This window comes from Hyla sarda, chromosome 4, assembly GCF_029499605.1.
Source record: "Hyla sarda isolate aHylSar1 chromosome 4, aHylSar1.hap1, whole genome shotgun sequence".
Classification (NCBI taxonomy): Eukaryota; Metazoa; Chordata; class Amphibia; order Anura; family Hylidae; genus Hyla; species Hyla sarda.
In genome coordinates, this window is record NC_079192.1 from 102638373 (window position 1) to 102661018 (window position 22646).

At 41.9% G+C, this 22646-nt stretch overlaps 1 protein-coding gene across 1 annotated transcript in view; it reads right to left on the reverse strand.

The window, feature by feature from the left end:
- Positions 1 to 22646, reverse strand: part of LRRC28 (leucine rich repeat containing 28) — a 59156-nt gene that overhangs the window by 33887 nt on the left and 2623 nt on the right. Inside the window, exons 2-3 of the mRNA XM_056571840.1 lie at positions 9752 to 9973; positions 8644 to 8684 (exon numbers count right to left, since the gene is read on the reverse strand). Of these exons, the coding sequence (XP_056427815.1) occupies positions 8644 to 8684; positions 9752 to 9919 (209 nt within the window). The 5' untranslated portion in view covers positions 9920 to 9973. The remainder of the gene's footprint in view (positions 1 to 8643; positions 8685 to 9751; positions 9974 to 22646) is intronic.

Here is a 22646-nt window from a genome sequence, read left to right on the forward strand (position 1 = left end):
ATTGAACACGCAAAAAAATGCATTGCCGTCTATGAGACAGGGCATTTTCAAGCGGTCCTAGCGCTGGCATGTTCTGCCGGTGCTCCGATGCTCATAGCAACCAATCAGATCGCTTCTTTCGTTTTTGAAAAGGTCTCTGGAAAATAAAAGAAGCAATCTGATTGGTTGCTATGGGCCACTCAGCAACTTTTCGTCTGGACAGGTTTTGATAAATCTCCCCATCGAGTTTGCTGCAGATTTGGTGCTGTGTTCTATCATTTACATACAATAATTTACGCCAGCATCAAATCTTCTGAATTCATGGTGTGAACGTACCCTTAAGATTCATTTTCAGGAACACTTGAGATGAGAGGTGGCAAGGTTTGTGTACACTGGAGATGTTACATATGTAAGGCCAAGATGGGCTTCAGTAACTACATCTAATGTGTTCCCATTATAAATGCCATCAGAGTGCCATCCCATAAACTGATAACCCCTTCAAAATATTTAATAAACATTTCTAATATATAATACAGTGGAACATTGTGTTATGTTGGGGACCTGTTTATACTACAGTGTAGATATAGAAGTCATTATGCACAAAACCTATAGACTGGAGGTCTTCAAACTGTGGACCTCCAGATGTTGCAAAACTACAACTTCCAGCATGCCCCGGAGTTGTAGTTTTGCAACATCTGGAGGTCCACAAGTTGGGGACTACGGCTATAGACTACAGATGGTGATGGTGTTTTGTTACTTTGCTTTGTGGTCATTTGTTCTAGTCAAGTAACCAGATGTGTCTATCAAAAGAACTTTACAGATACTTAAAGGGGTACTCTGGTGTAAAAAAAATAAATCAAAAAATGTAAATCAACTGGTGCCAGAAAGTTAAACAGATGTGTAAATTACTTCTATTTAAAAATCTTAATTCTTCCAGTACTTATCAGCTGCTGTATACTAGAGAAAGTTCTTTTCTTTTTTAATTTCCTTTCTGTCTGACCACAGTGCTCTCTGGTGACACCTCTGTCCATGTCAGGAACTGTCCAGAGCAGGAGAAAATCCTCATAGCAAACCTCTTATGCTCTGGACAGTTCCTGACATGGACAGAGGTGTCAGCAGAGAGCACAGTGGTCAGACAGAAAAGAAATTCAAAAAGAAAAGAACTTCCTCTGTAGTATACAGCAGCTGATAAGTACTGGAAGGATTAAGATTTTTTAATAGAAGTAATTTACAAATCTGTTTAACTTTCTGGCACCAGTTGATTAAAAAAAAAAAAAAAAAAAAAAAAAAAAAAAACAGTTTTCCACCGGAGTACCCCTTTAACCCCTTAAGGACTCAGCCCATTTTGGCCTTAAGGACTCAGACAATTTAATTTTTACGTTTTCATTTTTTCCTCCTCGCCTTCTAAAAATCATAACTCTTTTATATTTTCATCCACAGACTAGTATGAGGGCTTGTTTTTTGCGTGACCAGTTGTCCTTTGTAATGACATAACTCATTATATCATAAAATGTATGGCGCAACCAAAAAACACTATTTTTGTGGGGAAATTAAAACGAAAAACGCAATTTTGCTAATTTTGGAAGGTTTTGTTTTCACGCCGTACAATTTATGGTAAAAGTGACGTGTGTTCTTTATTCTGAGGGTCAATACGATTAAAATGATACCCATTATTACATACTTTTATATTATTGTTGCGCTTAAAAAAAATCACAAACTTTTTAACCAAATTAGTACGTTTATAATCCCTTTATTTTGATGACCTCTAACTTTTTTATTTTTCCGTATAAGTGGCGGTATGGGGGCTCATTTTTTGCGCCATGATCTGTACTTTTTTTTGATACCACATTTGCATATAAAAAACTTTTAATATATTTTTTATAATTTTTTTTTAATAAAATGTATTAAAAAAGTAGGAATTTTGGACTCTGGAATTTTTTTTTTTTTTTTTCGTTCACGCCGTTCACCGTACGGGATCATTAACATTTTATTTTAATAGTTCTGACATTTACGCACGCGGCGATACCAAATATGTCTATAAAAAATGTTTTTTACGCTTTTTGGGGGTAAAATAGGAAAAAACGGACGTTTTACTTTTTTATTGGGGGAGGGGATTTTTCACTTTTTTTTTACTTTTACATTTTTTTTAATTTTTTTTTACACTTGAATAGTCCCCATAGGGGACTATTCATAGCAATACCATGATTGCTAATACTGATCTGTTCTATGTATAGGACATAGAACAGATCAGTATTATCGGTCATCTCCTGCTCTGCTCGATCACAGACCAGAGCAGGAGACGCCGGGAGCCGCACGGAGGAAGGTGAGGGGACCTCCGTGCGGCGTTATGAATGATCGGATCCCCGCAGCAGCGCTGCGGGCGATCCGATCGTTCATTTAAATCGCGAACTGCCGCAGATGCCGGGATCTGTATTGATCCCGGCACCTGAGGGGTTAATGGCGGACGCCCGCGAGATCGCGGGCGTCGGCCATTGCCGGCGGGTCCCTGGCTGCGATCAGCAGCCGGGATCAGCCGCGCATGACACGGGCATCGCTCCGATGCCCGCGGTTATGCTTAGGACGTAAATGTACGTCCTGGTGCGTTAAGTACCACCTCACCAGGACGTACATTTACGTCCTGCGTCCTTAAGGGGTTAAGAAACTTCAGATTGTCTATTCCAGTATCGTAGCTAAAAGATTACACAGCAAAGCCAGGTAAGAGAGAAATGACATTCACAGCCGTCTATACTTCGTACCAGAGGCACGTCACGGTGACTTTTCTGCTCTGCTTATTGTTGGAGAGGGTGCCCAGACACTGTCCTCCTATGCCGGCCTGTCTGCAGAGACTGTGCCCAACAGGACACCCAGGGAGCCTCTCCCCCTTATGAAGGGCACATTAAAAGCCTAGTGTCTGGGATCTGGCGTGCTTCCTGCTGGCGACACTGCCATGCTCAGATACTCGATCTCGCCTGCCCTTCACTTGTCTTGGGATGGGACAAAGCTGACTGCTGTTTGTCCCACCAGTCTGAAGGACAATCTACAATCCTCACTCCCCCTTGTCTAGTGAAGACTCTCAGTTTAACTCCTTGCTAGCCAAGACACTAGTGTTGCAGCTCTACAGTACCTTGTCTGAACATAGTCAAATTCATTTCCAGCAAGTTTTTTTTTCTTGTTTTAAACGTTTCTGTTTTATAAACTGCAGTCTGATAATCTACAAGTTCTCTATATTCATGTATGGAAAGAAAAACGTAAATTCTAAGCCTGAACTTTACATCTCTTATTAGATCCAGAACTCATTATTAATATGGCGTAGATGTCAATGTGAAGTGAATATCTAACTGACAGTCACGACAAGGTTACAGCCATGACCGACAATCATAATACGCAGTAAAGGGATTTTTTATGGAAGACTCAAGGTCACAAAACTTGCACCTGACAGATACAATTTTGGGTTGTGTAAAATATTGTGCAAATACTGAAAGTGATGTTTAACTTTGTTCCCAAGAAAAAAAAAGAGATACTGGCATAGGCCTGTCTGGGTTATGTACACCACTCGTTTGGCCTATGCATTATACTGATTTAGTACATATGGTCCCCTGAGGAGTTCAGAAGATATGGGATGAAGACATTTTTAGGGGGGTGTTGAATAAGGCCTTTTACAGTAAGAGTTAAATGGGGCGGATAGTGACCGTCCTGAAGCCTATTGTGGAACACTGCTCTGATCCAATTCTGCAACGTGGGACCGATGAATTTTGGTAAGCCCATTCTAAATAATTTTATCAGTAAGTGCACGCACATGAGAAGAGGTATATTTTTCTATCCTATTTTGTACATGTATTTTATGTATTTTTGCTTTAATTGCATGAGGTTATAGATATACTAGAACAAAAGAGAAATAGCCCTTTAGAGGTAGTTTTTTGTTATCTGTATTCTATGGGTCAGTATGTTTACAGTAGGACCCATTTCGCTCTTGTTTTATTTTACTACTGTTAAAAAGTATAAACTTAAAAAAAGAAAGAAATATAATTATACATATTAATATATGTAAATATATATATATATATATATATATATATATATATACACACAAACATTATATATATATATATATATATATATATATATATATATATATATATAGTGCAAGAAAGAAACCTGAAAAATGGTGTCTCAAGGAGCACAACAGTAAACCAATAGTTTTCCGAAAGGCAATTAAGATTTATTGAGTCTAATATAAAACACACTTTTCGAAGGGTTTATCCTCCTTCCTCAGATAACAGGACAACTCGTTCTCAGTCCTGTTATCTAAGGAAGGAGGGTAAACCTCAGAAAAGAGTGTTTTATATTGGACTCAATAAATCTTAATTGCTTTTTGGAAAACTATTGGGCTCGAGACACCATTTTTTTGTTTTTTCTGCTATACCGTCCCCACTGTCAAACAGTTAGGGGTATTTGGAAGTGACTCGCTGCTGCATGGTATTCAGTATAACATTTTATTTCTCCCTGAAGAGGGATTGATGGGCTATTATAGAGTTGTGGCTACACCACAACCCACCCAGGTGAGCGGCTCTATAGCTAACTGGTATTTTTATCATGTTCTATGACGTTATTACCCTATCTGGCGCTCCGCCTGTGTGTCTCTTTTTTATTTTGTCTATGCAAATAAAAATATATAATTGCTAAAAAAGATAGGAAAGTAGCACAGCCTGGTAAGGTAAAGGTGGTGCTCGCAGGTAGGGTGGACCTTGGTCAGAAGTTTTCCATGTATAAATAAGTAGAGGCCACAGCACATGGCAATTTAAGAGAAAAAGTGGCTTTTTTAATTCATGTTGCCATTTTCATGGAAATGGCAATGGCAGGTTGCCGAAACGTAGCTGTATTTTGCACTCTCTGATGGAATAAAACAGCAACTTTTTTCAACTAATTTTGCTGTGTGCTGTGTGCCTCTACTTATTTATATATATATATATATATATATATATATATATATGTACATACACACACTCACAATTGCCCTATTCTGACCCTATAACTTTTTTACTTTCATGTCTACAGGGCTGTTTAAGGGCTGATTTTTGTACCACGATCTGTAGTTTTTATTGGTACCATTTAATAGGTGATGTTTTTTTTTCCTGATACATTATGTGACCAAAAATCAGCAATTTTAGCAAATCAGTATTACTTTTGTTCAACAAGTGGGATAAATTACATTATATTCTAATAGTTTGTATATTTCAACATGCGGCCAAACCAAATAAGTTTTTTTTCCCTTACATTTTGTTATTTAAAAAAATAAAAATGGGAGGTTAGAGGAATTTTTTTTATTAAGGGATGGTCTTTTTTTTACCCTATAGGGAATGCTTATAAACAATTATTAGATTGCTTATACTGATAAACAATTGCATTGCATTGATAAGTTAGATCTGTGCTCTGCTACTACAGCGTTCCTGAAGCAGACTATATTAGCAGAATTAGTTGCAGGTATGGAGGCTAGTAAAGGTCTCCAGCTACCATAGCAACTTGTTGGCACCCTGCAGTCGTTTTGCGGGGGTGCCAACTGGGCACTGGTAAGAAGCCCCCCCCCCCCCCCCCTCCTTGTAATTTAGCCTTTTAAATGCCATGATTGCTCTGAATCACAGCATTTAAAGGGCTAACCTGCCGTCAATGATGCAATTTGAGGAGCTGAACTCGCTTCATAGATGGTGGGGGAAAAAAGACTACTGCTGATTTCTGAAGTGGCGTTACCCAGAAAGCTATTAATAGTATAGTAGTTTGCTGTATTTTTTTTTTTTTTGTTTGTTTGCTTTTTAATGAGCAGAAAACCAAATTTTAAACATTATTATACAAATCCACTTAGCTATCACCATTGATCTTCATATAGAGTTATCTAGAGTCTATTCGGTGGCTACTTGCAGAATGTGATATACTTTTATAGGCATGTCATCTAAATAGCGTCATGACATCTAAATAGCAGGGCCACTGACATAAATATATCACAGTTTAATGGGATTATCCAGGATGAAAACATTTTACATAAACAATCCAGAAACAGCGCCACTCTTGTCTTCCGATTGTGTGTGAAATCGCAGCTCTGTTCCATTGAAGTGAATAGAGCCAAGTTGTAATACCACACACAACCTGAGGACAAGTGTGGTGCTATTTCTGGAAGAAATCAGCTACGTTTTTTCTAATCCTGGATGAGCTCTCAAATTTATCATTTTTCTACTAATGTAGGGTTAGTCATTGTTTTGGGGCTCCTAACCAGAATTAGTAACCAGACTGTCCTACTTCATTAGTAGAATGAAGTAGGACAGTCTGACAAAGCAGTTCTTGGACCTTAAAAAAAAAAAGCTGAGCACCCACGATGTTAAGTGTAATACCTTGGAAGTTCATTTACAGTAACAAAATACAGTGTGGTTAACTGTAATGTTCTTCTTTTTACTTCTATGGAATCACTTCTTCTTCCAAGACCTGACGCCTGACGCCTTCATGAACACCGCGTGGCACACTAGTCTCAGTGACAGCTCTAAGAACTGGGGACCAGCACAGACAGCAGCCACAACAGATCTTACTGCTCCTTTTCTATTAGGACAATGTTTCCCAACCAGGGTGCCTCCAGATGTTGCAAAACTACAACTCCCAGCATGCCCGGACAGCCAAAGGCTGTCCGGGCATGCTGGGAGTTGTAGTTTTGCAACACCTGGAGGCACCCTGGTTGGGAAACACTGTATTAGGATAATACTAGATCAGTCCAAAGGTATATCCAGCTCACCCCTAGTGATTGCCACTCACGCGCTGCGGACCCAGTCCGGACTAGGCTGTGAGCATACGGTAAGAAGAAGATTGTCCAGCGCAGCAACAGCTCAAATGCAGGTTATCTTTATTCTGACACGGCAGTACAGGTAAAAATGAATAGCAGTGACGCGTTTCGACTGCCTAGGCGATCTTAGTCATACTGGCAGTATGACTAAGATCGCCTAGGTGGTCGAAACGCGTCACTGCTGTTCATTTTTACCTGTACTGCCGTGTCAGAATAAAGATAACCTTCATTTGAGCTGTTGCTGCGCTGGACAATTTTCTTCTTACCGATAACACTAGATGTCTGTAAAATGCAAATTTTTATAAGGATCAGTCGTTTCTGCACAGCAGCACCTGCCTGTCCACTGTGACCATGACATGCATCTGGCTAGTCTAGTAACACTGACCATTAGTAAGCAAAGCAAGTCTAGGTTTACCCAGTAATTCAGGACATTCACAATAACTAGGCCAAGGGTAAAAATGCTATAGTATCCACAATATCACCAATAGAGAAACACAAGCCTTCATTTCTCATCTGCTCATCATCAAAACTTATAAAATGACTGATGTTAATACCAAAAAAAAGGGCAGAATGGGTCATTAAAAATGATGACAAAATATAGCTGTGGTTTGGTGCTGTGGTTTTTGGACCTGGTTTCAACCTACCCATGCTGGGCGGCACTATATTGCTGCCTGTACAGGAACCCTAAAATGCTAATATCATTATGTTTGAGAAAGATGTTGTCTGAACATAATTACAGTGGTCCCTCAAGTTACAATATTAATCGGTTCCAGGACGACCATTGTATGTTGAAACCATTATATGTTGAGACCATAACTCTATGGAAACCAGGTAGCTGGTTCTGAAGCCCCCAAAATGTCATCCAAAAATAGGAAAATGTGAAGATTGAAGAAAAATAAGTAAATAACTAATACAGATAAAGCAAGTCCTTCCATATAAAAGTAAGAAAGATCTGCTGGAAGCTGTAAATCACTGTCTATGTAGAGGACAGGAGCTTCTTCAGGGTCCTGTACAGTACACACAATGTCCTAAAAAAGTAACATGGAGCCACCCCCACCTGAAACAGCTATTCCTGTCACAAGTAAAGAGTATGTAGTACCTCCCTGTACAGTAGGGGGCGCTACCAGATAGCCAGTCAATGCATGTACTTTAGGAATACAGGGGTTTTACCAGTGAAAGCCCATTCTGATTCGTCAGATCTTCCGGGTAATTACATGTTTTGCAGATCCGGACTGTCCGTAGCATTGTACGTTGAGTCTGGTTTCAAGTTACAATGGTCCAGAAAAGACCATTGTATGTTGAAAATATTGTAACCTGAGGCCATTGTAAGTTGAGGGATCACTGTATAGAAATAATGAACTGTACGAAATCGTTGTAAGCTGCTTTATGTTGAAATGGTGTATCCAGCCATACATAATAAAAAAATGTATTTACATAGCACCAGCATATTCTGCAGTACTTAACAATTGTGGATGTACAAAAATAATCAGACATTACAGAACTAGCAAAAGCTTACAATCTATGAGGAATGGGGTTGAAACAAAAGGCACAACGTGCTTTATTTGACTAATGGTCTTATAAGTCTGGGAGAGCCAGTCACCATCCAGACAAAAAGGATAAAAGCAATAGTTGAGACTTTTATACAATGACTTGTTTGTCCTTCATAGAGGGTAATGACTGCAATGACAGTGAGCTGCTGCTAGCTTCTGGCATTTAACCTGCTTGGGAATCTAGCCATAAGCTTTTTATCACTAAATCAATGAGCTTCACATAAGAAGGACTTTACCTCCCTCTAGTGGATACAATCTAATACAACAACCATAATAAAAGAGAAATTTACTTACAATTCAACAAGATTAGGTAGCTTCTGGGCAAGATTTTCTGGCTGCAAAATACATATGAAATACATCATATATATATATATATATATATATATATATATATATATACACACAGAGACTGCGCATTTTGTCATCCTGGAAATGTTCAATTCAAATATACTCTATAAAGTCATCAGCAAGAGAGCAACAATATATCAAGGTGTATAGGAGTACATGTAATAAATAGTGGGATGCTACTCATGTCTGAGAAAAAAACTCTAACAGAAGAAAGCAGTATATATAGCATGGACAACCACAGTTCCTAATTATTAAAAATATCTACCTTATTGAACATAAATAGATAATAAAAAATGAAATGCAAAATCCTAGAGAGCAGCTAAATTAGTGATGAGGTTCAAAATGACAAAGTAGTAATTCACCATAATAAAGATAAGCAATAATGTCAGAAATGTCCCCCAAAAAGGGTTAATAAGAAAATCGGTTCAAAGTGAATCACAAAAGTATGCTACATAAATAAAGCGCTGGTGTGTGACAAAAGAACAGGTACAATATTAAAATATTTAAACTCATAATAAATAATGTGATTCAATCCAATGTTAATTCATATATTAAATTAAACATAGGTGAATGGGATGGCCTGCTTAGGTTACAGCTGCCGATGGGCCCCATGCTTATTGAAGTCATTGTATCTTCCTCTGTTCCACTCCTGTCCTAAGGATAAGTGTCAGATCGCCTGTATGCCGCCCCGGCTCTCCTCCTAAATGGGGCGTGTTGACCACCACACAAAGTGGCGGCTGTTAAACCTATCAATGCAGCTCTATGGTAGAGCCGATGATTGCCGAGTGTCCCATAGACCTGCATTGAGTGGACATGTCATTTGCCGCTTCGTGCATTGGCCTACACACCCAGGAGGAGAGCTGGGACCCCGTACAGGAGGTTGCGGGGGTCCCAGCAGTTGGACTCTAAGCCTGCCCCCCCCAGCACTACTGGCCAATACAACGGAAATAATGACAGAAATGTGAACATGGCCTTACCCTACAGAATAGTGGTTCAATATCAGGCAAAATACAAAGAATGTATCGTGTCTCCTTTTAGATCCATCTTTACTCACCAGTGTGGTCAGAGAGTTACGCTTCATGTAAAGTCGCTCAAGATACTGAAGTCCTTCATCCTTTAGCAGTTCTAAAGGAAAGTGGTTTAGGTTGCGATAATTTAAGAAGAGATTCTTGTGCCTTTCCAGCTTGGCCACAGAGATGGTCTGGCAGAGTTCAGAAGCCATGTTCGGCTGGGGTCCATCCAACTGGACAAAGTGCACGTCAACATCTCAAATCATCTAGACAACAGGACATACAATAAAACAATAGATATAAACATGCTAACAATACTGATGGTACCAGACAATGAGGCAAAGAGGTCATAAGCTGATGAGACAAAATAGTTGTATAGTTGGGTATTACATCCACACTTGCCAACTGTAAAGTTCACAGACTTTTAGACTATTAGAAAAAGAACAACATTTTGCAACAGGGAATATGTCATCAGCGTCAACCGCACTAAACTGTTGTTACAGGCTGGTAGTGCGGGTGACACTGATAGTTATGATACTTACCTATCCCTGATCTATGGCCCTGTTCGCCCGTTATCCTCATTATTCGGTTGTCAGGCTTGGTGCATGGGTGGCACACCAGGAGCCCGCTGACTTCACTGCTGCGGCTTCCTAGCTCGGCTCGGCTGTGAGCAGGCTTGAACAAGCAGCAGCAGTGTTATTAGCATGCTCCTGAAGCGCCACCCATGCACCAAACCTGCCGCCAGTATAAGGATGATAGCTGGTGAACGGGGCCACTGATTGGAAATGGGTAAGTATCATTATCATCAGTGTCACCTGCACTACCAGCTTGTACCAACAGGTTAGTGCAGGTGACAATGACGACAGATTCCCTTGAAGGTACGTTAGCTTGTTTTCTTTGGGGTGCGTTTACACATACAGGATCCTGCGCAGATTTCATGCGCAGGATTTGTAACTGCCGATTAGAAGTTGTGCTCAGTCATTTAGTTTACACTGAAATCTGCAGCAGAAAATCCTGTGCATCAAATCTGCATGTGTGAACATACCCTTAAGGTATATTGAAGTTGTGCAGTGCTATGAGAAATAGGTGGAAAAAGTGGAGGCAATATAGGATGTGGGCAAACTCAGTTAAAGGTGTTCTGGCGGGGCTTGCGATTTCTTGTGTGACATTTGCATTTGATAAATCACTAACCACTGCAAAGTGAAAACTAAAATTGACTTTTGGAAGATTGTTTTTAGCTTTTTGCTTACAGCCAAAGCTTTTTCGGCATATGTGCAACATGCCAAATAAAAATAAAAAAAATATAAAAAGCTCAAAGGACAATGCTAAATGTCCTTCATGGATTTCACTTGGGATCTTGACGGTCATTGGCCTTATACATATGAAAAAGACTTTCCCTCACCCTGTCAAGGCAAACATGATAAGATCTACAAAACGTGGTACTATTGGACAAGCTTCCAGTAATAGAATAATTACAAATTTATTTCAGCTTCATCAATAAAGGCGAAAATATAGTTTCATATTAGTAACCTGAAGGTGTCTATTTTTATCTATTTTCCGAAAATACAAGTATACAGGTTTGGTGTGACACTTTTCCTGGCTACCAAAGGTGTGACAAACAATACTGGGATTACACATACTGGGGTTTCACATCCACCTTTATGTGCTAGAATAAAGAGCGGCTCCTTGAGACATACCGCTACCTCACTGCACTAGGACACCGGCTTTGTAAAGGGGTTACTTTGCTCAATCTCTTAGAATGATTCCAAGACAATAAGATGATGACAGTTTTTCTCACTGCTAGTAACCCCAGAGATCAGCTGTGATCTGTGGAGGAATGGGCAGCAAGCGTTCAGCTACCCTGCAGCGCCACCTCAGGGAAAATGAAGTATAATATAGTGCCAAGTGAAATCAATGAACTGTCATTGTAATGTATGGCCACAGAAGCTCCCCTCAGTGTGAGAGACAGTCTTTACTCTCACTAATAGATGCAGGTGCTGAATGGAAACCCTCTAAATGCATTTGAAAACAGGTATTTAAAAGGAACCTGTCATCACATTCATGCTGCTTGAACCATGAGTCAATGTTGTGGTCCCTGGTGGCTTCTGCCTGCCTCAACACTTTCGATCAATATCTCCCTATGCCCAAACAGGAAAAGATGCCAGGGACCACCACAATGACTCATGGTTCAGGCAGCATGAAGTTCCCTTTAAGCCCTATCTGGGTTCTCCTTAACCCCTTAAGGACTCAGCGTTTTTCCATTTTTAAACTTTCATTTTTTCCTCCTTACCTTTAAAAAATCATAACCCTTGCACCTAAAAATCCTAAAAAATGTGTCACTAATTCTACTTTGTAATGACATCAGTCATGTTACCCAAAAATCTACGGCGAAACAGAAAAAAAAAAATCATTGTGCGACAAAATTGAAGAAAAAACACAATTTTTTAACTTTTGGGGGCTTCTGTTTCTACGCAGTACATTTTTCAGTAAAAACAACACCTTATCTTTATTCTGTAGATCCATACAGATGAAATGATACCCTACTAATATAGGTTTGTTTTTGTCGCACTTCTGGAAAAAATCATAACTACATGCAGGAAAATGTATACATTTAAAATTCTCATCTTCTGACCCCTATTAATTTTTCCGCGTATGGGGCGGTTTGACTTTTTGCGCTGTTATATGAAGTTTTTAGCGGTACTATTTTTGTATTGATAGGACTTTTTGATCTCTTTTTATTAATTTTTTCATGATATAAAAAGTGACCAAAAATACGCTATTTTGGACTTTGGAATTTTTTTTGCGCGTACGCCATTGACCGTGTGGTTTAATTAACGATATATTTTTATAATTGGGACATTTCCGCACGCGGCGATACCACAGATGTTTATTTCCACAGTTTTTTTTTTTTTAATGGGAAAAGGGGGGTGATTCAAACTTTTATTAGGGAAGGGGTTAAATGATCTTTACTCACTTTTTTTTTCCACATTTTTTTTGCAGTGTTATAGCTCCCATAGGGACCTATAACACTGCACACACTGATCTTTTACATTGATCACTGGTTTCTCATAGGAAACAACTGATCAATGATTCTGCTGCTTGACTGCTCATGCCTGGATCTCAGGCACTGAGCAGTCATTCGGCGATCGGACACCAGGAGGCAAGGTAGGAGACCCTCCTCGTGTCTTACAGCTGTTCGGGATGCCGCTAATTTGCCGCGGCGATTCCGAACAGCCTCCTGAGCTAACCAGCAACATTTTACTTTCACTTAAACTTTGAACGCCGCGTCTAAAGGGTTAATAGCGCTATTAGCCACGGGTCCCGGCCATTGCTAGGTGCTGGGCCCGACCCGCTATGACGCGGGGCCACAGCGTTATAGAACAGGAGCGGACTCAGGACGTACAGGTACGCCCTGAGTCCTTAAGGGGTTAAAGGGGTACTCCACTGGAAAACATTTTCTTTTAAATCAACTGGTGCCAGAAAGTTGGGGAGCGGCGGTGGGGGGGTGCGGTCGCAGTGGTGGTGATAGGACTCAGGAGGTCCCCCGGAAAGGCAGGGGGAGAGAGGCGGGTGGCGGCGGTGGCCTATGGCACCGCAAAAGCCGTTGCAGTTCATTGATTTAAAGCGCCCGCTTTAAATCAATGCTGCAGCGGTGTTGCGGGGGGGGGGGGTGTATTGGGATAAATAGCCGATAACTTATACCAGAATATCGGTATAAGTTATCGGCTATCAGCCCTAGCCTCCACAGATTATCGGTATCGGCCCTAAAAAAAACGATATCGGTCGATCCCTAAATGAAAGTATACTACACTGTACAAGATGGCACTGTGCAGTGGGCTGAGTTACGCACTACACAACTATAGATGGCATGTGGGGAAGTAGAGGTTATTTATGCACTGGGTTTGTAAGGTGCTAAATGAGAAGATATGAAAGAAACAGCAGCATCACAGCAAGGAAAGGGTTAAACTAAGCAGTAAACTGCTGCCTATGATGATGGCGACGACAACGACAAGTCTGCAGACTAAAGGGAGGGAGATTACATTCTGGGTGCTTTTGCAATGTACAGTTTTTGCTGCAGCTTTGAAGCCAAAACCTGGTGTGGATAATAACGAATTCGATGAAATAAAGAACAGAGGGTACTTCAACTCTTTTAATCTACTCCTGGTATGAAATAGATTCAAAAAGAAATAAAGAGAAGTAGCACCTGTTCTTTATATTATCTAATTCATTTTGAACCACACCTGGTTTTTGTTTAAAAGCTACAGCAAACCTGCACCCTTAAGAGGCAACACAGTGTGCATACAGTAGTACTAACACTTATATTTACACATAGGACAGCTGCCCAGAGCTTTATGGGTATTCAGAGATGAGAGAGAAGCCTTTGTTTACTTTCCTGTGATCTGTCTCAGTTACTAGAGACAGACTAAGCCTAACAACAAGTAATGAATAGCAAATTGAAGGGAAGGTAGACACCCCGGTGACCAAGACATATCAATCAGAAGAGCACCATGAAGGGATTATTAGGAGCCCCAGATCACAGACTTCCCCAATAACATAGTCTAAATGACAGGCCTCAATGACTGTCAGAAAATGTCTAAAGTTGATCCATCACTGTTACTACAGCGTGCCAAGAAGGGAGGTTATATTTCTGGATTAGTACTGGTGCCAGCAGATGACCATCTAGACAAAAGCAAAATCCAAACACAAATCACCACATACCTATAAAAAGATGGAAAATAACCTCGTAAAAAATTCTCTCTTTTATATTACCCCATGATCAACCCAGTAAAGGGGCTTACTTAAGGGGTAAACGACAGAGTACACATAGGCACATCATTCCTGATGATTGTCTGAAAAGCTTCGCTCATAGCCATTTACAGAGCATCAGCCAACAAGGCCGGGAGAGGAGTATCAGATGTCCGCATCGGATCACAGCTGAGGAAACAGGTGCAGCGTATAATATTGTGACTGTGAGTCAGTCCACATCAATGCAATAACGCAACGGGCTCTGTCTGAGCAGCCAAGAAACATGGAAGATACCGAAAAATCCTCTCACTTCTATAGAACAAGGGCTTTGTATAAACCAGATTACAAAATGACCTAAAATGATTCTGTTCCATTTTTTGGACAATCCCCACTGCTGATATACATATACTTTTTTTTTTTAACCAAAGCCAGAAGTGAGCTCAAAGGGAATAAGTAATATATAGTAAGGACTTCTACTTCTACTTCACGCTGGATCGACTCCTGGCTAAGGCTCAAAAACAGCAGTGATGTTTTACCAAAAAATGCTGTGTGTGAATTCACTATTCTAATAAGCGTGCACCCACATGTATTGTATTCAGGATTCACACCAGTGGGAGATCTGTATAAATCTTTTGTAACTTCATAGCCCGAGACAACAGCGATCAGAATATGAATAAGAACACAGAATTCACCCGTTCGGCACTGCGGCTATTCCCTTGCTGGGGATGTCGGGACCAGGGCTCTGTACTTTGTTTCTTGCTAGTGGTATACTGGTGGTGCTCAGGCTATAGGTATGTATAGCAGGTTCACATCAATAAATCAGAAGAAAATTGAAAAGCTGATCACTCACCAATTTTTTCTTACTTCAGGCTTTATTTCATGCCGGTAGTTATACTCACATACATGGGGGACACAAAAGGGAAGAGCACGGGGGTACAGTGGTAACAAGCTCTGTTTCGCACACTTAAGTGCTTCGTCTGGCCATATGGCCTTTTGCGGTGCCATAGGCCACTGCAGCCACCCGCTTCTCTCCCCCTGCCTGTCCGGGGGACCTCCTGAGTCCTATCACCACCACCGCCCCCCCACTGCCGCACCGCAACTTTCTGGCACCAGTTGATTTAAAAAAAAATTTTCCAGTGGGGTACCCCTTTAACCCCTTAAGGACTCAGGGTGTACCTGTACGTCCTGAGTCCGCTCCTGTTCTATAACGCTGTGGCCCCGCGTCATAGTGGGTCGGGCCCAGCACCTAGCAATGGCCGGGACCCGTGGATAATAGCGTGCGGCACTAATCGCAGTGCCGCGCTATTAACCCTTTAGACGTGGCGTTCAAAGTTGAACGCCGCGTCTGAAGTGAAAGTAAAGCGTTGCCGGTTAGCTCAGGGGGCTGTTCGGAATCGCCGCGTCAAAATAGCGGCATCCCGAACAGCTGTAAGACACGAGGAGGGTCTCCTACCTTGCCTCCTGGTGTCCGATCGCCGAATGACTGCTCAGTGCCTGAGATCCAGGTATTTTCTTCTGATTTATTGATGAGAATATGAATAAGCCTGAAGTCCTTTGAAAGTCCATATTTTGATCACTGTAGTCTAGGGCTACAAAGTTGCAGTATATTTAGGGTCTCTTTACACATACAGTAACCTGCTGAGGATATTTAGGGTCTATTCACATGTACAGTATCCTGCTGAGGATATTTAGGGTCTATTCACATGTACAGTATCCTGCTGAGGATATTTAGGGTCTCTTTACACATACAGTATCCTGCTGAGGATATTTAGGGTCTATTCACATGTACAGTATCCTGCTGAGGATATTTAGGATCTCTTTACACATACAGTATCCTGCTGAGGATATTTAGGGTCTATTCACATGTACAGTATCCTACTGAGGATATTTAGGGTCTCTTTATACATACAGTATCCTGCTGGGGATATTTAGGGTCTCTTTACACATACAGTATCCTGCTGAGGATATTTAGGATCTCTTTACACATACAGTATCCTGCTGAGGATATTTAGGGTCTATTCACATGTACAGTATCCTGCTGAGGATATTTAGGGTCTCTTTATACATACAGTATCCTGCTGGGGATATTTAGGGTCTCTTTACACATACAGTATCCTGCTGAGGATATTTAGGGTCTCTTTACACATACAGTATCCTGCTGAGGATATTTAGGGTCTATTCACATGTACAGTATCCTGCTGAGGATATTTAGGGTCTCTTTATACATACAGTATCCTGCTGGGGATATTTAGGGTCTCTTTACACATACAGTATCCTGCTGAGGATATTTAGGGTCTCTTTACACATACAGTATCCTGCTGAGGATATTTAGGGTCTATTCACATGTACAGTATCCTGCTGAGGATATTTAGGGTCTCTTTATACATACAGTATCCTGCTGGGGATATTTAGGGTCTCTTTACACATACAGTATCCTGCTGAGGATATTTAGGGTCTCTTTACACATACAGTATCCTGCTGAGGATATTTAGGGTCTATTCACATGTACAGTATCCTGCTGAGGATATTTAGGATATCTTTACACATACAGTATCCTGCTGAGGATATTTAGGGTCTATTCACATGTACAGTATCCTGCGCAGATTTGATGCGACCAGAATGTGACTGCAGTTATGCATTCACATCTTCTTACTCATAAAGAGTGTCCTCCAAAGCGTGGATATATGTGCTGCTCCGTATTGTACAGATGAAGAGTTACCTCACACTGATCAGTTACCCTACTGAACATTAGAACGAGCAGGGAAAAGTGCATGCAAGTTTATAGGGTCGTGTAATAAAGCTGGATAGAGGTCCCTGCAAGCCGGGGAGTGAAGCGTCGCGCTTCCCCACAATCGGTGTAATGTTTAGTGGGGATCTCAGCAACGGGTGAAATGTTCAATTGGGGTCTTTTTTTGTATGTGTTTATTTTATTTAAATGACAGGTATTCACGACATGGATAGTAAAAAGATAGAGGATTGTGCTGCAGGGGGTGCTGAAAAGGGATTTTGTGAAATTGAATAGTCCTGTTTCACGGTAGGGGCCACAGTCATCTCTGTAAATGCACAACAAATCCTTATCAGGAGCGTTGGGACCTGTTACCTCTGACCCCTGTGTGTCTGCTCAAGCAGTACAGACCCTAACTCACTATACTGCTGTTCTACCAGTCTGCGTCCTCCCTGCTGACATCTAGTACTAAAGACATACAAAGGTGATTCCAGCACATGTCCCGTTGCTTTAGGCCCTTCGGAAGTAGATGCTCCAAACCCTGTTTTTGCACTGTGGGGGTCGGCCATGCCCCTCGTGACATCATGGTCATACCCCCTCAATGCAAGTCAATGGGAGGAGGTGTGACAGCCATCACGCCCCCTCCCATTGGCTGGCCTTGAGGGGGCGAGACCAGGACATCACGAGGGGCATGGCCAACCCCCACAGCGCAAAAACAGGGTTCGGAGCATTTACTTCCGAACGCTGGCCAGTGGAGTACCCCTTTAAGTGGATCTACAGCAATGTCTCTTCTGAACGGGGAACCAATATGTGAGAGGACATCCCGGGCCAGGCGCTGATCTGGACAGATGAAAGTTACCATGCAACACCGAGCCAGGATGTCTCAGTAACAAGGGGGACATGCGGAGGCTGTCATGGGACAGCAGGACATTATCCCAAAAAAGGGAATGTCCCACTGGATCTGGGATGGTTGGGAGGTATCCTGCGATACCTGGATGCCAGGTGCTCCTATGTCCAATGGAATAAGAGTAGCAAGTCATGGATACTCTCAGTCCAGGATATAACTATTTAACGCGCTTCAAGGGTACTGCAATCTGATGAAGAAGGAGGCTACCCTTGAAACGTTGTATTGCTTTTTTATTAATAAATAGTCCTATTCTGGACTTAAGGACTATCCACAACATTTTTTTCATATCCGCTACTTTTCTTGAACTGGACAGAGCAATACTTGGCATCCAGGGGTCTTTTTTCCTACAACACTAAGGGCTGTCCACTTTATACAATCTCATTTTGTTGCTAAGGTTCGCTTAATGAAAAGCTGATCATATTGTGTCCTGCGGCTGGGACCATCAGTGATCAGCAGTGCCTCTCAATGAAAATGTAATGTCTGAATAATGCACACACATCACTGGTCCTCCAAACTCTGTTTTGCTTTAGTTTATTTTTTATTTTAAAGAACAAAAATGTGACCTTTGCAAAAACAGCAAACACAGCAGTAGTGTGTTCTCAGATAAAGTAAAGTCATGTGTACAGCACTGGATTCTGCACAGGGTGAAATTTGAGGCATATCCACAACATATTGGGCATGTGGCAGACAACAACATCCGCAGTGTGCCCTAAAATCAGCACAGAGAGGGAGATTTATCAAAAACTGTGCAGAGGTTATTTAACACCTTAAATACTCATTTTGGCCTTAAGGACCCGGCCAATTTTTGTTTTTGCACTTTCGGAAGATGAGTGACAGTTTATTTTTGTTACTTTTTGCAGCCTGGGCACAATGGAATCATAAAAAAAACACCACTACTCCTTTAATTATTATTTTTTTTTTGTTTTTTTAAAAGGCGTTTAAAAAATAAAAGAGCAATCTAATTGGTTTATAAAAGAAGAATGATGGTCAGCTCCTACCTGTACAGACTTACATTTATTTCGGAGCTAACAAACATACAGCAGTCCTCCATAGCATTAGATGAAGTTCATGGCACTCACTAGAGATGAGCGAACTTACAGTAAATTCGATTCGTCACGAACTTCTCGGCTCGGCGGTTGTTGACTTTTCCTGCATAAATTAGTTCAGCTTTCCGGTGCTCCGGTGGGCTGGAAAAGGTGGATACAGTCCTAGGAAAGAGTCTCCTAGGACTGTATCCACCTTTTCCAGCCCACGGGAGCACCTGAAAGCTGAACTAATTTATGCAGGATAAGTCATCAACTGCCGAGCCGAGAAGTTCGTGACGAATCGAATTTACTGTAAGTTCGCTCATCTCTAGCACTCACCCTCACTGTGTTTGTCAGACAGTGTTCTTTATTCCAAAGATCGGACAGAAGAACATAGTGCAGAGCTCCCGTTTTACATTTGGTTGTCTGCCTGCCTTCAATGTCATGCATTATGTTCTTTTGTTGAATTTTGAAATAAAGAACTTTGTCTGATGGGTGAGTGCCATGGACATTTTCTAATGCTATGAAGTTTTGTCTATACTGTTGCAGTTATTGAGCAACACCCACAAAGTGAATCAGTGTAGCATGTTCCTGGGTCATTAATATTGGAGTTTTGCATTGTGGCGTAGTGCCAGTAACTCCCAATACTTTCTCTCATACATCGAAAGATACAGCAGTATTGTGGTGGTCAAGGACAAACAACACGTCAGTGCAGGTTATTGCTCTTGTGCATGATCCCCACACTACATCAGACCATCACCAGGTATAAACACAGCTTCCCCATGACGTCTGCAAAAGTGGGCGGACATGTTCAAAATGCAGATATAAGGAAAAACAGGATTAAAAACAAACTGAAGACGTTAGTACACCAATAACAAGAAGACACTAGTCTAGTCTTTAGTTTTACCCTATACTGCCTTAACCCCCAAGATCTACCTTCCTTCGGCTTGTAGGAGAGCTTTTCGCTTGTCTGCTACTTACCTGAATTTAACCCTCTTAATGCTGTGAAAAACACAAGGTTTATTTCTTGCTTTATAAATGGACATATGGGGGAGATTCATCAGTGCAGAGGAAAAGTTGACCAGTCACCCATAGCAACCAATTAGATCACTTAAAAGCATAAAAGCAGCATTCTTATTGGTTGCTATGGGCAATTGTTCCACTCTTCCTCTACACAGGTAGTAGAAAATGATCCTTGTCAGGCCCTTCCATTGACATCAATGGGGCTTCGATTTCATGAGGATTCCAGACAGAACCCCCCCTCCCTATTTTGATATAATTGTTGATGCCCGATGCACTGACTATAATGATCACGTGAAAAACTAAGGAAATCCTGAAAATATGACCTGTTGGGGGTACTTAAGGACCATGCTTGGGAAACACTGACTGATCTAGACAATCCCATAGCGATTCAGAGGAGAGGCAGTGAGTATGCCTGACCACCGCTCCATTTACATGGGGAGGACAAGGGTGCCCTTTAAATAATAAAACTATACAGAGAACAGGCTGCTGTAGCCGTCACACCCCATCCATTCATATCTATGGGAGAGGGCGTAACAGCTGTGGAGCAGATGTACTCAGCCATCACGCCTCCTCACATAGGCACAGCCCTCGATTCATGTCTATGGGGGAGGCATGACGGCTGGGTACATCTGCTCCACAGCCATCACGCCCCTCCCCCGTCATCCCCTATCTCCTCTGGATAGGGGATAAGATGTCTAGGGGTAGAGTACCCCTTTAAGGCTAGGTTTCCACACTGGTTTTTTACTGTAATTTTTTGGAAAAGTTTTAGCGTCAGAAGTAAATCGGACAGGAAAGAGAAGTATAAGTCCTTCCTTTATATTTCCCATTCATTTTGAATACACTTCTGGTTTTGGCTCAAAAACTGCAGTGACAGAGTATTCCAAAAAAAATAAAAATAAAAAAAAAGCCAGAGGAAATCTAGCCTAAGGGTACGTTCACACGCGCAGATTTTTTTAGCAGGTTTTCCGCTGCATATTTGAAAGGGGGCGGGCTCTTCTCGGCAGATTTTCCGGGCGGAATGTACACTGCGAAAAATTTGCCGCAAGCCCCATTGAAGTCACAACTGACAGAAAAACAGCTCCTCACACAGCACTACAAGGACAGAGCCCCACAAACCCTACTATTAGTCACATGACCCATTGAGTGCTGTAGGTGTCTGTTGTGTCAGAGGTCACAGATTTAATTCAATTTTTTTGCTCCCACTATGATGGAGCAAAAAATAAAAATAGAGACTCCATGAAGCAAATGTGAACGCAGCCTTAGCCGATAAAAAGTTCACTTCTTGACTGGAGTGGTACATGTTCACATTACCGTACCCATATTCTCATGGGGAGGGGGGAGAGAATGTGACATGGGGGGGAGAGAATGTGACATGGGGGGGGGGGGAGAGAATGTGACATGGGGGGGGGGAGAGAGAATGTGACATGGGGGGGGGGGGAGAGAATGTGACATGGGGGGGGGGGGAGAGAATGTGACATGGGGGGGGGGAGAGAATGTGACATGGGGGGGGGGAGAGAATGTGACATGGGGGGGGAGAGAATGTGACATGGGGGGGAGAGAATGTGACATGGGGGGGGGAGAGAATGTGACATGGGGGGGAGAGAATGTGACATGGGGGGGGGAGAGAATGTGACATGGGGGGGGAGAGAATGTGACATGGGGGGGAGAGAATGTGACATGGGGGGGAGAGAATGTGACATGGGGGGGAGAGAATGTGACATGGGGGGGAGAGAATGTGACATGGGGGGGAGAGAATGTGACATGGGGGGGGAGAGAATGTGACATGGGGGGGGAGAGAATGTGACATGGGGGGGGAGAGAATGTGACATGGGGGGGGGAGAGAATGTGACATGGGGGGGAGAGAATGTGACATGGGGGGGGAGAGAATGTGACATGGGGGGGGGAGAGAATGTGACATGGGGGGGAGAATGTGACATGGGGGGGAGAGAATGTGACATGGGGGGGAGAGAATGTGACATGGGGGGGAGCACAGTATACTACTTCTGAGTCTTGTTATTCTCTCCCTACTGCTCTTGGTGTGCAGTATTTCCCATTTAGCCTGCTTGTATTTACAGCAGTTTTCCATGGTTTACATAATGCTACCCATCAGAGTTGTCTGTGTCTCCTGACCACAGGTGGTCATTATTTTTGGAGTATACCCCTCATTTCTACTGTTGTAGCCATGTGGTCAAAAAATAATAATGCTATATGCGGGGCAGAATACCGTCCTCCAAAAAAAAGTTATTGGGAGATTAATCAAAACCTGTTCAGAGGAAAATTTGGCCAGTTGCCCATAGCAACCAATCGGATCGCTACTTTCATTTTGAAAAAGGCCTCCGCAAATTTAAAGAAGTGATCTGTTTGGTTGCTATGGGCAACATTTCCTCATGTGTACTGGCTCCCTGAGGTGAAGGTCATGTGAACCGGCCTCTAATTGAAGCGTGACAATGATGAGGCCAAAAAATACAGTCAAGCCGTCTTACCACATGCTGGTATGGTTTTCGACCAATAAA